Source organism: Cinclus cinclus, chromosome Z (genome assembly GCF_963662255.1).
Source record: "Cinclus cinclus chromosome Z, bCinCin1.1, whole genome shotgun sequence".
NCBI classification, from domain to species: domain Eukaryota; kingdom Metazoa; phylum Chordata; class Aves; order Passeriformes; family Cinclidae; genus Cinclus; species Cinclus cinclus.
Window position 1 is genome coordinate 76,923,393 of NC_085084.1, and position 17,602 is coordinate 76,940,994.

Sequence of the window (17,602 nt, forward strand, 5' to 3'; positions counted from 1 at the left end):
TGCAGCTTCTGTGCCTCAGTGGCCACAGAGCTCAACTTCACCCTGCACAGACCCATCCCTTTCTGAGGGCAGCCACGGGGACATACATGAGGACAACTTTCTCTCTTTTTCCTGGCTTTGAGACAGCATTTCACAGCTGTAATTGCTGGACTGGAGTTGTGGAGACCCGCGACATCTTGTCTTCTTGAGAGCTGTACTCTCCTGGTGAGTTGCTAAGAGCTAAGGGATAAGGAGGAAGCAGAGAAGCCAGTTTAATATCATTTTCATTGTTATTATCTATCAGCTATTCCCCAGCAATTTGCTCAAACTTGTGTAAAACTCCTAGCCAAACAAGCCTCTGCCCAAATAGACCTTCATGTCTGCAGGACTCTATTTATAACTGAGATCCCATTTAGCAGATAAGCCAAGGGAATTCAAGCAGGATTTAAGCTAAGCAGTTATCTGTGACCAGCGGCCACAGTGTGCATAGCGTCAGATTTACTGGGGATGTGGAAGGTGGAGGGACAGGAGAGCAAACAGCCTCTGGAGCAGCCAGCCAGAACCTGGAAGGAAGCAATCACTGCTGGCACAGGCACTGCTCACAGAGACTTTGTGAGCAGCCAAAGAACAGCGAGCAAACCCCTTTTCCTGGGATCTGGAGAGCCTCGAGCACACCCCAGGATCCTGCAAGTACCAGCACCACTTTTCCTCTCCTCCCCCAGCTTCACACCACCTTCCCATTCATATATTGCTGGCAAGGGTTTCACTTGTCTTCCCAGATAGATATTACAGCCTAAGATGATGCACTTAACAGGGTTGTGAAATCTGCCATAAAGTTTACTGCCCTACATCAATATAATGCCCTGCAAAGTTAATATGGAGGTACCTATTTTATAACAAGGACAAATAAAAACATATCCCATTAGCCCATGGCATTAGGAGCTGCATTTCTGATGGCCAAATGCTGCAATGAAATGGGTGGAGAATATTAATATGAGTATTATGGAGCTAGGCACATGTACACACACATATATATATACCTATATAAAAATGAGAAACTATTGAATTTGCTCAGATGTTCTGTAGTGTTTGGAGGGCTTCATTTCTACACTGCAGGAGAGATTGGCTGCAGATCCAAAGACATTTCTCTGCTATTACACCATGTCAATTTTTCATCATCTCAGAGGCCCTTGTCATAGAAAAAATGGGTAAGTTTAAATTGATCCAAGATCAAAGTTAAACAGCTGGACATAAATGTGGCAGAGAGTAAAAAGCAAAGAGGAACCAGTTATTTCCCACACAAAGCAGTGGCACTGGGATCAGTCATTCAAGATGGAGAATCTGAGAACACCTCTGGCCTCTCTAGGGAAGTAGGTAGGAAGTAGGCTCCTAGAACTAAAACCCCCTCAGTGTTTGTGGGTATTTCCATGATGAAGGGCAGTGAGATGGAGCACTGTGCCCCATAGCTGTTCTGTACTGATGGCCATGCATGGGAGCATTCCTGGGACGAAATAAAGCTGCAAACCCAGCAATGCCAATCTAGCCCTTGCAGTCCCAGCCCTTCACCAAGACAGGCTGCAGCCCAGCAGAACCAATCTGTATGTCCTCTGCTCTGCTCTCCCCCTCCTCTGGACACCCTGGCCAAAGATTTTGACTGGCACATTTCTGATTTGCCCATTTCCAGCCCCAGCATGTTCCTCTGGTTCAGCTTGGCTGCCACTCTTGGGAGGACTAGTGAGTTTTTACAGGATCCCTTACCGTGCCTTCCCCAGAGGACAATAGCTGTCCCAACAGCCATCTGGAAGGGACTGGGTGACAAGCATGGCACTGCTTCTCACCCCCAAAGAGTGGACAAGAGCACCCCAGCTTCCCAGTCCACCCAAGTTTCTCTCTGTCCAGGTACACCCACAGCATCATCCCTGACTCAGATAATTTCTCTCCCTCCAGACACCATCCTTCAAAACTGGAATTGTTACGGATATTACACTGGTTTGGTCCTATTGTAAAGTGCTGAAAGATGTGAAATAAAAGGCATTAAATGCAGTTAAAGAGTGGAAAGACTGTGTCAACTAGACTTGAATGAGTGATAAGAGGCTTTGCTTGTTTTCCATCCATATGAAAGTCTGCATATGGCACAGTCTGAAGAGCACCAAAAGGGGAACAAGAACCGAACCCTGCCTGTGTCCAGCCTGGAAAATATGAAAAGAAAGTCTCATGATGCAGTGAGCCCCTACTGGAAGCCCAAGAGATGGATAATTTCAACCTGCAGCTGAATAAAACATTAAAATCCTCCGATAAGAAAAGGCTGTGAGGAACTACTTATACAGCACTACCACCTGCTGGGTACCTCGGGAAGGATCCTCAGACCCCACCACCCTGCCAGGCAGGCAAGGTCGCCCCAAAAAGCGTGAGGGATTCCACAAAAGCAGCTGCCTACTTCTCTGGCAGGTATCTCAATGCAAGTAGAACAGTCTCACACTGGCAGCCTGCGAGCACCAAGGGTTTAAAAGCATGTGTGAAAGCCAATCTCTTTTGTCAATGCACAAATCTCAGGCAAAATAACAGGCGGCTGGCGGAGGATGGGACTAATAAAGAGTTAAAGAAAGGTAAAATAATTAGGGTCCTGCTCATGGGGCATATGGAGAATGGGGCTAGTCAGAGCAGCTTGCTCTAATTTTTCATGGAGATTACGAATTTTAGTGGAGAGAGATAATAGCGTTGCTGTAACGTACTTAGGCTCTTGTAAGCCATTTGATCTGCCCCTGCCTGACACTCTGATTAATAAACCAGAGTGATAGAGAATCGACATGCCACATGAGATGTGCAGGAAAGCAGCAAATGAGGACAGCCAAATGGGATTAAAGAAGGGGAACAACCTCCAAGACAGTTTCTCCTGGGGCATCCCCAGCTCCCACCCCTCTCATATGCACATGGGATGCAGGAGAGAAGAGGTAATGCTCCTGGGCTTGGAAAGGGTGTGGGCTGCACTGACCAAGTGAGATCCTGGTCAGGGACAGCAGCTCTGCAGAGTATCTGGGTGCTGCCCCATGGGAGGTCCAGATAAGTCCTTGACCTGTTGGAGCTGAAAAGCTTTTTGCAGCCCTTGATGTAAGGCAGGATCATGCCAGCGCAGAGGCACATTGTGTTTCTCCAGCCCCAGTGAATGTGCATTGCCAGAATCTGGGTCTGGAGAATGTGCCAACAGGACACTCTCCCACAAAGAAAACTGTGGATCACCCCCAGGAGATCTCTATCCCTGCTGTGCCTTCACAAATCCAAATCCTCCTGCCTCAAAGACCCTCAAGCATAAATAGAAGTGCTTGTTGCTAATTAAAGATTTACACTGAGGCCTCACCAGTGGGCTGCCCTCCTTCCTCAGGAAGTAACACAGAGCATGATAAAGGTATGAGAGTTGCTACAGGGTTGACAAGGAGGAACTGGGGAGTGCTGTGCTGGAGATCTGGGCTGTCCCATCTGACCTCCTCTTCCTTGCTGCCTTGCAGCACTAGACTCCCTTCAAAAGCAGCCCCAGAGACCCACCACACCAGAGCTGCCCACACCACCTTGGTCATTATGCCCCAGGTTCTGGCACTAAATCGGCAAAACCACTCCAAGCTTCCTTCCCAAGATCACTGAAGAAATCTCAAAACCAAGCTCCGTCCTCTGCAGCTCACATGGCCCCTCTGCTCCTGCCCTGTCTTTTGGGAAGGGCCAAACACCTAGGGCAGAAATGCTTTTTCATCCAGAAAATGCCAGTTCATCAAAACACTTCCTAAGAAAAGGTCACTTCAAACAAGTTTTTCTTTCCTAAAACCTTCGGGGGAAAAAAAAAAGAAAAAAAAAAAGACATGCAACATTTTAGCTATCCTGTTTCAACAGCTTTAAATGAAAAATAAATCTTTTCTCCCTCACTCCAACCAGGTGCCAAATTATTTCATTTGGAAATGCAAGATCATTATCTTCCTACAGAAAAAAAAAAATCAAGTAGAAAAGGGTGAAATCAAAAGAAAACCTCTGGAAAAAGTTAAAATGAAACACTCCACTGAGTCCAATGCAGCAAGTGGGAGTTGGGCCGCATTCTGCCAGGTTCCCTGGTGTGGCTTTCATCCCAGTTCAGGGCAGGTCAGGATTCCCATTTCTTAACAAGAATTCCAGGACAGTGGAGCTGGTTCCCATGACCCACACTAGCATAGGCTTTGCAGGACACAGTGACACAGCCAAACATCTCACAACCCATGAGTTTGGCAGGAGCAGAGACCCCACACCTCGTGACATGTCAGAGAAGAAGAGTTTCAGAGTCAAAAAGTGCCAATGGGGCTGAGGGGTCCCAAGGGCCTGGGTGTCCACAGGATGCAGCACAGGCTCAGTACTGGAATGGGAAGCAGGGGGCTGGTGTTTCCCTTACAGCTTCCCCACACGTGCTCCAAGTTCCCCGGCAGCATCCCCAGCCCTCAGCTGTTATAGTTTAGGCTGCATGGGGAGTGGGAATGCCAGCAATCAGGCATCCAGAAGGGAATCCAGGCCTGGTTCAATATTGAAAGAAGAAGGCTTTGAAAGGAGTACACTCATTTCCCTGTTTCGTCCTTTGCCAAGAAAACCGGGAGGATGGAGGAAGGGGCGAAGGAGTGGGGGGAAACAGTGGAAAAAATGTCTTGGCTTGGCCCTCTCTGCCTTTTATCTCATGGGCAGCCTGCCGAGACAGGGTCTTCCCCCTGCTGAGCCCGCTGGCAGATCAAATGAAAGGAGAGAAGAGTTATAACCCCCCTGATTGCGGGCCCCCTCCCTTCAAGGAAAAGGAGAGGAGGAAAAAGCAAATGGCCCTGTGATGCCAACAGTTCACATCCCAGCTGGAAGGGAAACATCATGAAAAGTCAGCTCCTCAGCATCCAGGGGGGCCAGGAGATATTCTCCCCAACCAGCAAAGGGAAGCCCAGAGAGATCCAGATGAGTTTGGAGGGTGGACCATGTCCCCATGGAGAGGACAGCACTGCTCCATGGCCTTGAACCAAGGGGGAAGGTCACCAGTGGTCCTGGCAAGCATCTCCTACAAGGTTCCCACTGTGCCTGCTCCTCCATCATGCCAGACCTTTCAGAGCCAGCTTCAAGCAAATAGCTTAATTAAATGCCTTTATTCCAAGGACTCCCTCTGTGTGTTTGTGTATTTGTGGATTAGCAGTTAATACAGTAAGAGGCTTTATTGTAACTAAATTGATTTCATCTTTTTTTTTTCTTCCTTCTGGATGCTTTTGTCCCCTTTTCCCACTCCCCAGAGTGTTCTCCTTCATCACAGGGTTTCCCATGCTGATCTTCACCTTCATTCCCAGATGGTAGTGGTAAGGGTGTGGCAGTGAGGAGATCACAGCAAGAATCTATCCATCAAGATCTGAGGGACTAATGATGTGGAAGGCATCCCTTTTTTAGGGTGCACATGAAAGTAAGGGAGCATTGGCTGTGTTATTGTATAGGGCAAAAGAGACCCCTGCAGTTAATGGGATACCCATTGCCTTGACAGCATGGTGGACACAGGCAGGATAGGGAAAAAATCTCCAGCCATCCCAAATTCAAGACCACTATATTTCCCAAGGAGGTCACAGATCCCCAGAGCCTCAACTCCAGCCCCACCTGCAGACCCCTGAGGATTTCTTGGCAGGCTTTGTGCAATCCCACCATCTCCTCATTCCCAGTGCAATTCAACTTCCCTACATTATAATTAAATCATTAACTGCCTGTAGCATGGTGGCCCTTGCAACATACCTGTGTGGAATTAGGATCAAGGAATTCCAGACTATGATAGCCCATTACCCAGTATGTCCAGACTACTCCAAAAGCTCACAGAGTTCACAGCTTCTTGCAGTAAATGCAGTCATTACTCAGTCTGGGACCTGGATACTCTTCTGGACTTCCCAAGACGGGCACAGACCTGGGCTCCATTTTCCTTCTTTTTTTTCCTTTGCTTCTTCCTCTTCCTTTCTTCTTTTCAGTCTGTCTGCTCCTTCCTGCTTTCCCTTCTTCTCACTTTCCTCCTTCCCCCCTGCTCTCCTTTCCCTCCTTCCTTTTGGGCTCGTGCTCCCCTGTCCTTGCACAGGCCAGCAGAGCTGTCATCTTCCCTTCCCCTCCCTGGGCAGCAGGAGCCGAAGCCTAATTAAACTTGGCTGGGAGGAATGTGAATCGAAAGTCTGTTAAAAAAAGAAAAGAAACAAGGGTACCTGTGGGATTACGTGAGCCAGAAAAATGCAAAGCCGGCTTCCAGCCACCTATAAAATAGATGCCATCTCCTTTCCCATTGGCAGGGCTTGGCTGAACACAAAAGGCTAAGAAGAAGATTTTTATGGGAGTTATTTATAGCCTGAATGAATAGTGGTGTGTCTGCCAGAGTGTTTTGGCCTCTCAGCATGAGCCCAGGGTGCCAGCCTCACTGGGTGATACCACTCGGGCTTTGGGATGGCACCTGCAAACAGGAGACCCAGACAAACCTCCCTGCAAGGACAGAGGTGACAGCAAAAGAGAATACATCAGGACAAGAAAGGATGGGAAGGAGCAGCTGAGGGCAGATGTCACTTGCCCCAGCAGCTTTACCTTGGCCAATGTCACATGCACCTGCCTGGTGACAAGCAACGGGCTGTTCCAGCCCACAAGCCACTACTCCAGGTGGATATCCCTGGGACATCCATTGTTCCCCTCTCTATAACCTCTTCACTCCTAGCCTGGCTGCTTTTCCTCTTCCCTGGTTTGATGGAGATATCTGAGAAGCCTTCCCCCCCATTTGCACCAGGAGCTGGCTCAAAGATTCATCTCTTTGTGAACGAGATCAGTTTAAAATCATCCCCAAACTCCATGAAAAGCTCAAAAGTCGGCAGATCAAGAAGTACATTCATTAAATAAAGAGGGGGGAAAAAGAACAGGCAGAGAGGAGGGGGAAGAAAAAAAAGATTACCTTGCTGAATTAATCAGGCTTCACTGTAATGTTCAGCCTCAGATTTTATTTCCTGTAATAAGCCCATTAATACGAGTGTCTATAGCAGGGGGCTTTTAGCAGCAGGCACCATTAGTGTAACGAGGAAGGGCTAATAGAGTTTTATTGGAATTTTTACTCCAACATCACAGCCTTTTAAAACAGCTGTCTCAATAGGCATTATTATTCTGATTAACATTTAGACAGCACAAATCATAGTGATGCCCTTGGTGTCCCACAGGTTTTATCATAATCATTCTAAGTTCCTGATGTGTCGGCTAGTCCTTTCCAGGGTGGAGGGAATTTTAGACCCCAGCAGAGGCTGGGGGTCATTCCTTTTCTCCTGTACCAATGGATCTGCTACTTCTGAGGTGACCTGACAGGCTGTGATGGAGCAGGGTCCTGCTGTTACTGAAATGCACTGGAAGCAGCTGGAACCAGGAAGATGCTTTTTGAGCATCTCTGATCCCAAGAGGAATTTGAAAGCAGGATGGGAAGGGTTAAAAAGCAAGCTGGCATCCTGGGGACCCATCCTGGATTTGCTCTCACTCTGTTTCTTGCCTGTGTGAGAATTAAAAATTTGATTTTAAAAATTAAATTAAAACTAGGTAATTTTATTGTCTGAATTTAATATTAAGCTGGCAGTTTGGGTGTGGTAACCCAGGGTTTTGTTGCACAGCATTGTTTTGAGGCAGCAGCCAGTCCCAGGGCTCTGAAACCTTTCTCCTCATAACTTCAAGACCTGTGCCAGACAGGATGGAGCCATCCAAGCTGGAGTAACTGCAAGGGTGACACACTGAGGGAGTCCCAAGGATCCTATAAAAGCCCAGAGGCATCTGCAGGGCTGTCACGGGGGCTCCAACTGCCTGATCAGCCAATATGGTCTGGCCTCTGTGCAACTGATCCTGTTTGAGCCATGGGGAAACTGAGGCAAGAGAGAGGAGCAGTGCCTTTTCCACAGGGACAGCACGGACAGCCCAAGAGTCCTGTCTCCCTGCCCAAGCACAAAGCCATGAGGGAGTGGAGGAGCTGCCCTGATACAGAGATAAATGCATGCAAAATAAGTGAGGGATTAAACACTAAAAGTAAACAGGCTGCAAATGGACTTTTGGCTTTTATTTGTCGAGTTTTGTCTCATGAGGGCAATTTATGAGGATATTTTGTTGTGGTCACTTGTCACTGTGTGTGGGGAGCAGCAGCTGGTTCATCCCTGCTCCAGCCCTCTCCTGTGGGGCTCAAGCCATCTTAGGTACATTGAAGGAGGTGGTTTGGCTTGGAGCTGGGCAAGGGAGCCCCAGAGGCACCAAGGAGGCTGGAGATATACTAATTACTCACTTATTAGCATCTAATTAGTATCTCTCCACTTTCTCCTCTCTCCCAAGGGCTCTGCTTCTGGCAGGAGTCACCTCATACCCAGGCATATCCCAGAGGATGATTTTCCACCTCAGATCCATCCTGGCATTGCAATGTCTTGCTGCTCCTGGGGCTCTGTAGCAGACTTCTCAGCATTACTCATGATAATTAGCAAAAATGTAGAGATTTCTTCTCTGGAACATCAGGATGAAGGGGGATCCCTCCCCACGGGGCAGGCACAGATGTCTGTGAGCTTTCACAGCTGGCTCCAGCAGCAGGGGTGTGCCAGGCACAGCCAGGGTGCCCAATCTCAGCCATGCCAGACCCTGGGTGCTGCAAGGGCTCCACCTTCTCCCAGCACCTGCAGCGCTGGTGGGTAACTCCCTTTAGCAGTCAAAGATCACCTTCCCTTTGGCTGCCCCTATGCCAGACCAGTCCCCTGCTCTCCCACCCACACCTGCTCCCCTCCATCCCCAGAGACTTTTGTTTGGGTTGAATCCAGCTGGAATCTGGATGCTCCTGTTGTTTTCTCTTGCTCTAAACAGAGGCCACCGACTCTGGGATGGGGTCCCAGGATGGGAAAGGCTCAAACCGCATGCAATGACAGATCCCCATTGCCAAGAGCTGAAGCCCCAAGGTGCCTCCCCAACACCAGGCATGCAGGAAATTTGGGGAGGCAGGGTTTACTGACCACATGGATGTTGTAATATGACAGTGTTTAATTACCTGCATTAATTTAATTTGCTTACCAGTATCTAATTATCAGATGATTAACCAACTAAATTCACCCTTGGGGTTGCCATCCTGAAGTCCATGCAGAGGTTGCTAGGCAGCATCCACACATCCCCTTGTGCCCATCTGGGACCATTCCAAAACTTAAGGTCCCCAAGGGCTCTGAAAATGCATTGCAGGAAGGACTCAGTGACCATCAGCAGAGGAAAACACACCAGCTGTCTGAAACATGGGCAAAACACCTCCAAAATCATTCCCTGCCAGCCTGAACTCCCGTCAAGGAAGCTGCCAAACCCAGGGAAGATGCACCACGTGGCTCAGGACAAACTGGGTGCTCTTTGCTGCCCCAGCTGCTCTTGCATGGCCAGCTAAGACAAGATCTAAAAGGGGTCTGGGTTTTGATTTGCATTCTCCTGGCACACAAATCCTCCTACTGCATGGAGCCCGTCTGCTTCAGGGCACCAGGGTGTTTAGCATCTGTTTAAAATCATTAATTGTTTTCATGGTAAGTGCCTGGTGATGTCTTTTAAATAGAAATGGGAGGGATTTAGCCTTCTCTCCCTCCCTGTTTCTTGCCCTCCTTCCTTTCCATCTCCTTTTCTCCATTTCTTCCTTTCATCCTTACTCTCTTCCTCCTTAAAAATGTATTAATTTCTTCCTTATTCCATTGCCAAAACCCCTACTCAGTCACAGGCAGCATCAGACAAGGAGAAACTCAACAATAAGGGCAAATCCAATAGTAAAACTGTAAAGAAATGACAGCCATTAACCTGGTATCAGGAAGGATAGTAAAACTGCAGCATGGCAGGAGCCAGCAGGCCTTGACTCATAACTTTTTTTTTTTATTAAAACACACCAGTCACAGAATAACTTCCTTTGCCAGTCACAGATTAACTTCCTTTGCTTAGTGTTTTATTGTCTCACCTGCACTGGAAGGCAGTGGAAAGAGGGAAGATGGATGGACAGGACTGGGGACTCAAGATCTTCAGCTTGTCTGCAGCTCTGCAGCCTTTGGCAGGTGCCAAGGACATGGACACCCAAACAAAAGTGATGGACCAGCCTCCAGCAGTTGCCCTCTACCATAAAGTGCTCGTGCCAAATGGTCTCCATCCACCAGGGCTGCCTCCCAGACTGGCTTCACCCATGGCCACAGGAGTTAGTGTGAGATCTGGGGGTGCTCTGGGTCTCCCAAACTTGCAAAGCAGACACAGTGATGGACACAGCCACTGCTCCAACCCGGGCAAGGACATTTGCTCATTTCAGTAGAGACAAAGCTCCAGGAGCTTTGGGGAAGCTGCATCCCTTGGCAAATTGATCAATTTCTTTCTTTCAATCATCAGAAAATGGGACAGAAATGAAAATCAATTCCTGGACACACCCCCTCAAGCATCTCTGCATCTCTGGATCCCCCACTGGGTGTATCCCTTGCTCCTTGCAGAGCACAGCTTGTGCCAGCCCGGTGCAGCAGCATTCTGTCCCTTTCCTAATCCCTCACAAACCCATTAATGCACCACAGAGGATACAAACACCTCTATGGGACCCCAGTGGATTTTAATTCATTAATTCCATGCTTGAGTTCCTCTCACTCTCCCCACACCACCTGTCCTGCTCACTCTTCCAGGGCAGCTCAGGGAAGTGTTTGCAGAGGATGTTTCTGCCCTCTGGGAGATGGAGACTCAGGACAAGGATGACCTAGTCACAGAGATACCTTCCCTAGGATTTCCAACAGCTCCCCTGGAGAAATGAAACAGCATCAAGGACCATCCTATGGGGAAACCCAACAGGCCTCAGTTCCCCTTTGATGCTCCCAGGTCAAGAACAACAGCTGGATACCCTGCAGGCCCTCAAATCCCTCATCCCTCACCAGCTAGACTTTTTTAATCTCTTTGTAATAAATCACTTTTTAATTACAACTGGACTGCAACTACAAAAATATAAAAAGACTTTGGGGTTTACAGCACACCAGCAATGGCTCCTATGAATGGCAATGTCTTTCCTTCCATCCCCAGCAGCTCCATTTGTACCACCCTGATGCCTCCCTGTGCCATGGGGAAGGCTGATTGCTTCCTTCCAGCTTTTCACACCCCCGTGCACAAGCTGAAAGTATGGAGGAAAGAGGAGCTTGGATCTGTTGTGAAAAAATGGGGAGGCATAACCCCTCAGCATAACCAGGGTCAAGCCCTCACCCCTCCTCTTCCTCCTCTAACTGCTGCTTTCACCCTGTTTCAGATTTCAGGGGGAGGGGTTTAATTAAAGAAAAACACACACAGACACACACACAAAAAATATATATATATATATAAAACACCTCTCAGGCCATCTCTGAGATTTTTTAGCAGCAGATAAACTTGAGCAGCTGGTGCCTACAGCAGAAGGACACCCTGGCACGGGCACCAGCCCTCCTTAGCATGAACTACCTCCCCAGCCTCCCCCCTAAATCAGAGCACAACAACCAGCCTGTTCATTAGGTGCTGTTTAATTAAGCAACACGGATCCTGCCTCGATATTTACAATCCCACTCGCCCTGATTTATTGGAGAGAGTCCCGTTTTTAAAGACGGCGACTGTAAAGTTTAATACCGCTTGACTTAACTGCGAGTTTCATTTACGGCCGCGGGCAGAGGCGCGGCTGCCAGGGCTGGGAGCCGCCGGGCCATTAAATCAGAGCTAACTGCGTGTGCAGGGAGATGACTAGCATCGTTACGACCGGTTCAGCGGCTAATTACCCCGAGCTGCATTGCCACACTTAAGGGAATTTGTTGCCGCTTTCCCGGGACACTGGAGAACAAGCTGGGAAGTTGGGAAGTTGGAGCGGAGGCACTTGCTGCAAATGGAAAAGGCTCACGGTCGGGATGGTGGCGGAGACCAAACGGACTCTGCTTGTCCCAGGAGGGGAGAAATCAGTTTTGCAAGAGGCCAGATTCCCAGCTGGGCAACCCCGATGCCACGGTGAGGGATGGTGCGTACACTGACGGCTCCAAGCTCAAGGATCAGCCACCAGCTCCTGCCCACAGCCCCGGAGCACCTGGGGAGCACTGAGGTCAGGAGAGGGCAGTTTGTGGGCTCCGAGATGTGACAATCAGGCAGAAAGATAGGACTAGCATGTAGAAGGGCATCCAGCATCACACAGGCCTGGAAGGCCTTCCATCCATCCATCCCAGCCCCATGGATACAGATGGGGGAGTGATGTACGGATGGGGCACAGGGAATACAGTCCTCCCCACCAACTGTTGTCTTGGAGGTAGGAGTAGAGCATTTCTCTCCTTGCAAGGTATTTCTAGCCCCCAGGAGCACACTCACAGATTTGCCAAGGAGAGGGGTCTCAGAGAGCTGTGAGAATGGGTCATTAGTGACAAATAAAAACTATTTGTGAAGATGTCAGGGTACATAGTGCTTGGCATCCAGGGTCCAAGCTGCCACTATCCCACCCCCTGGGTGGGCACAGTGAAGAGGGGAGAAGAACCAGGAAAAGAACTGGACTCTCTGGCAGCCCCCAGGTGAGTGATGAACCTGCATGGCAGCAGCCCGTGTACCTGCAGCAGGCAGCACAAGGGCTGCTGCCCAGCAGTCCCAGCCAGAGAGGATGAAGAGGAACAGCTCCAGGGCTGAGTATCTCGGCCAGCAGCCTCCGTGCAGCAAGTCTGCCAGGGCTCAGCCCTTTCCCAGGAGCTGGCTAAGCCTTGGGTTGCATCCATTCCTCCTCCCTGTTTCCCACTCCTCGACAAGCCTGCAGCACTCAGAGACAGACTCAGAGCTCCCCCCAGGGAGGAAGAGGAGGCAGCGCAAGGGCAGGGACAAGAGCACCAGGAATTGGGCAGTCAGAACATCCCGAGCTCCGTGTTATCCCGCACCAGCAGCTGGGGGTCTTCACCACAGACCCCAAACCTCCCATGAGAGCCACGAGAGCACAGGTAGAGGCACTTTGCTTACAGGTTTTATTTTCCAGGAGGGTTGTGCCCCTCCACGGGGCCAAACTCCCAGTCCCACCAGGGAGACTGGACTGGTAAGGAGGGTAAGCCCTTTAGTGGTGGTAGGAGCATGCCATGGGGGCAGAAGACAGAGCCTGGGATGGTGAAAGAGACAAGGAACACCACCTACACAAGGATGCCACAGGATTAGGTTCTGAGTCCTCAAACAGGCAAAACCAGTCCCAAAAACCAGCCAAGCCGTGACAAGGTTCAGCAGAATCTGGGAACTCAGAGGGCTCACATCTGATATGAATTCCCCGACCTCAGTTCTCACCACTCCCAGTTGACCCGTGGTCTTAGTGAGCACACCAAATGTTACAATCTTAAACCTCTACTGTTAGCGTAGCACTGTCAAGCCCACCAATGAACCATGCCTTAAGTGCCACATTTCAACATTTTTTTAATACTTCCAGGCACAGTGATTCCACCACTTCAGTGGGCAGTCTGCTCCAATGTCTGACCACCCTTTCAGGTGAAGAAATATTCCCCAACATCCAATCTAAACCTCCCCTAGCACAACTTCAAGCTGTACCCTCTTGTCCCATCATTAGTTATCCAGGAGAAAAGACCAACCCCAACTTGGCTATGACCTCCTTTCAGGTAGCAGTGGAAAGCAGTAAGAACCCCCCTCACACTCACATCCAAGGACTGGATGCTCTGCAGCTCTCCATCACACCTCCTCAGCCCTCTTCTTGTAGTGCACCTCGGGGAGGCTCCTCAGGCGCTCGGCTGCCTGCAGGGAACAGCACAAGGGACAGCCAGGGGCTGGTCCCAGGGACATCCGTGGCACACAAGCCCCTGGCTCTCCCAATCTCACTGAGCTGCAGTCACCTGCTCTGGGGTGAGATCCCTCTGTGCCTGTGCCAGCATCTCGTATCCCACCATGAACTTGCGGACAGTGGCGGAGCGCAGCAATGGGGGGTAGTAGTGGGCATGGAGCTGCCAGTGCCTGCAGTCCTCCTCCAGGTAGGGGCCTGTGGGGGCTCCTGCAGGGCACAGAGGCACCATATGAGCCACAGGCAGGGGACAGGGATGTGGATGAGAGGATTACAGAGCCACACCACTCACCATGCCAGCCCATGGAGTAGGGGAAGGAGACTTCGAAGAGGTTGTCGTACTTGATGAGCAGCCTCTGCATGATGGAGGCCAGGCCTGCAGAAAAGCGACAGTGATTCACATCCCCAGCTGGCCAGAAGCTTGCCAGGTGTGTAGTGGGATCACCCACAGCACCTCTCCCTGGGCAGATATCAGTGACAGGCAGGAAGGATGCCCTTGGGAATTCCCACCCTTCCCCACTCACACAGGGAGCCCGAGCAATGAAGCAGAAGAAGCCCCCCACCAAAGCAAGGAGCACCATGTGCTTCACCACCCCAAAAGGACAGGAGTCCCGCCAGCAGTGCTGGCTGTGCCCAAACAACTAGTTCTTATCCTAACAAAACAGAGGAGCCATTCCCCTCCTCAGCTAGGTTCAGCAGCCCCCACCCCAAGGACAAAAGCCCTCCAGCACCAACAGAGCTGCCTCCTAACAAAGGTCAAGCAAAAAGGATGCGGGATAGGTACAATAAAGCTCAGAGCCACTCACTGTCCTTCTCACTGTCACTGAGGTCCTGCAGGCGACAAACATGGCGGCGGGGCAGCAGCAGGGTCTGGTAGGGCCAGGTAGCCCAGTATGGCACCACAACCAGCCAGTCTGTATTCTCCACCACCAGCCGTTCCTGCAGGGCAGAGAATCACAGAACCAGCTAGGTTGGAAAAGACCTTTCAGATCATTAAGTCCAATCTATAACCTAACACCACCTTATTAACTAAACCCCTGCCCTGAGTGACATACCCAGTCTTTTTGACTCCACCACTTCCCTGGGCTGCCCATTCCAATGCTCAATTACTCTTTCAGTGAAGAAATATTTCCTAATGTCTAGCCTGAACTTCCCCTGGCAGTCTGGTCTTGTCCAATCACTGGTTGCCTGGCAGAAGAGACCAACCTCCCATGGACTAAAACCTATAAGGGAGCTGTAGAGAGTAATAAGGCCTCCTCTAAGCCTTCTTTTTTCCAGTTAAACACCCCCAGCTCTCTCAGCTGTTCTTCATAGGGCTTGTGTTCCAGATCTTTCACCAACCTTGCCCCCCTCGTCCAGATGAATGAGCATCTCAATATCCTTCCTAAACTGGGGGGCTCAGAACCGCACACAGTATTTAAGGTGGAGCCTCACCAGTGCCAAGTATGGGGGAAGAATGACTTCCCTCGTCCTGCTGGCCACATTACTTCTGATACAGGCCAGGTGTCATTGGCCCTCTTAGCCACCTGGGCACACTGCTGGCTCATGTTCAGTCAGCTGTCAACCAGCACCCTCATATCCCTTTTTGTCCAGCCACTCTGTCCCCAGCCTGTAGCACTGCAGGGGGGTGTTACACACCATGCTTGACGGGGACATATCCAGTCCCAGTGCCCCAGGGCACCCCTAGGGTGCAGCTCCTAGGGGGTGGGGAGTCCACCCCGGCACACAACCAGCTCCCAGGGAGGGGATACAGATAGCATCCATGCTTTCACCTTTCGGCAAGCCTCCTGCTCTGCATACTCCAGCAGCATGGGCACGCCGTGCTGGCTCAGGTGCTGGCGCTGGGTCCGGTCCTCCAGGCGTGCCTCGTTAGGGAGGAAGCTGCTGGCCCACACCTAGGAGGAACATTGGGGAACAGGACTGAGGCGCTCGTACCCTTCACTTGCAGGGGTACCCCTAAGCCACGCTGGCCATCTGGAGGTCCCTGCTGCCACCCGGTGGAGAGTCTGGCATGTGGCAGCCACGAGGGACAGTCCCCAGAGGGGAGGTGACAGGACAGACACAGGGGTATCCTCACTGTAAAACGCTCCGGGACCAGGGCAGGGTGATTACCATTCACATCTGCCCTCAGGGCTTGTTGTAGGGTCACCACAGGGATTTGCAGTTTAGCCAGGTCACAGGTGGGACAACCTCACCTGGCAGTGGGGGTGCGGGTTGGAGCAGCCCATCATCGCTCCCTTGTTCTCGAAGATCTAGGAACAGAGGAAGAGGTGAAGCCAGCAGGTCCCAGCCACAGGGCCCCCACTGCAGGCTGTCCTGGTGTCCCCAGCACAGCAGGGAAGCAACCGCAGGAGAACTGAGTCTCACACCCACATGGAAAGGGCCCAGCAGGGCACCAAGGCTCAAAGGGCACAAAGCAGGAGACCCACACACAGCTAGGATGCTCCCAACTCCAAGTACTACCAGAGCACCCAGCACTGGCCTCCCACCTTCACCCACAAAAGAGCAGCTCCACACCTGCACCCAGGGGTAGGAAGCCCCCAGTTCGGTCGCCAGCTCTGCCCACGCATCGATGACAGCCCGGATCTCTGGCAGGGACATGAGGGGCAGCGTCAGGTCTGACCAGGGGTGAAAACACATCACCTTGCTGTAGAGAAAACACGCACAGCTGTGACTGCGGGTGTCTCTGGAGCCCTCACAGCTTTGCTGGGTGCAGTGGGACAAAGGACAAGGCCAAAACCCCCAGAATGACCCCAAAACTGAGCAGACGTGTACAGAATAGGTACTGCATGAGGGTAGCAGGCCCAGTCCAGTACCATTCCACAGGTTCTTGACAAATTATGTCCCAAACCCGCTGGAGCCATGTAGGTACTTACCACACACCCCGGGCTGGGGCAGCTTGAAACAAGGGGTGATCACTGTCATCTGGGGAAGGACAAAGAGTGGGCAGGGAGAAGGTACTGAGGCAGAATCCAAGCCTTTCCAGGCCACTCTGGAGCAGCCCTAGGACTCAAGTCCAAGGGGCCCCAGCAGCCTGCTCCACTTCCCAAAGGTACCAGGCTCTGGAGCATCAGGCTGCAGTGCAGGAAAGTCATTTGGGAAGACAAAAGTACCCTCGTAGTTGGGGTTCACCTGCCGGGGTGAGAGATGGTATGAAGGCAAGAGGGGGTGGCAGGGGGAACCCGGGTCCCCGTGTCCCTGGTGCTACCTCGCCGTTGGCCCGGGTGGCTCCGGGGCAGAGGGGGTTCTTGGGGTCCCAGCGGGGAACATCCTCGGGGGGCGGCTTCTCAAGCTGACCCTGCCAAGGGCGCTTTACCCGGTGGGCCGATACCAGCACCCAGTCGTCCCGCAGCGGGTTGTACCGAACGTGCTGGTGCTCTGCGGGGAGGGACAGCAGCGGGGACTCAGGCGCGGACCCCGCCGCAGAGGGGGTACCCGCACCCCACCCACCACGCCCTCTCAAGGGGCAAAGACACACGGTCTGCACGCCGCTTTATGCCCTCCTCAGCTTCACCCCTTCCTCCGTGTCCCAGCCCGGGAGCCCAGCTACTCCGGGCAGGGAAGGTCCCCGCATCTCCCGCTTCCCGGGGTCGTGCTGGGTTCCGCCGAAGGTCCGAAGGGAAGGATGGAGGAAGGTAACCCCACCCGTACCGCTGGCGCGGAGGCGGCCGCCCCCCTCCGGCACCCCCACCGGCGATGGCTCCATGCCTCCCCACTCCCGGAAACCCGGAGGGATCGGCCCCTTCCAGCCTCCCGCCCCGCCCCGCCGCGCCGGCGCAGCCGCCCCGGGCCGTGCGTGGCGTGGGGGTGGCGGGGGCGGTCCCGGCCCGGGTCCCGCTCCCG

The 17,602-nt window shown here is 51.7% G+C and overlaps 1 protein-coding gene across 1 annotated transcript; it reads right to left on the reverse strand.

The window, feature by feature from the left end:
• Positions 1-12,982: 12,982 nt before the first annotated feature.
• Positions 12,983-17,465, reverse strand: GALT (galactose-1-phosphate uridylyltransferase). The gene is made up of 12 exons (XM_062513589.1): positions 17,411-17,465; positions 16,968-17,137; positions 16,816-16,891; positions 16,636-16,684; positions 16,277-16,406; positions 15,955-16,011; positions 15,532-15,654; positions 14,566-14,698; positions 14,052-14,135; positions 13,815-13,969; positions 13,623-13,716; positions 12,983-13,109 (listed from the first exon to the last, which is right to left on the reverse strand). The coding sequence occupies exons 1-11, from the start codon at positions 17,463-17,465 to the stop codon at positions 13,654-13,656; spliced, it is 1,095 nt and encodes a 364-aa protein (XP_062369573.1). The 3' UTR covers positions 12,983-13,109; positions 13,623-13,653.
• Between the last annotated feature and the right edge of the window lie 137 nt (positions 17,466-17,602).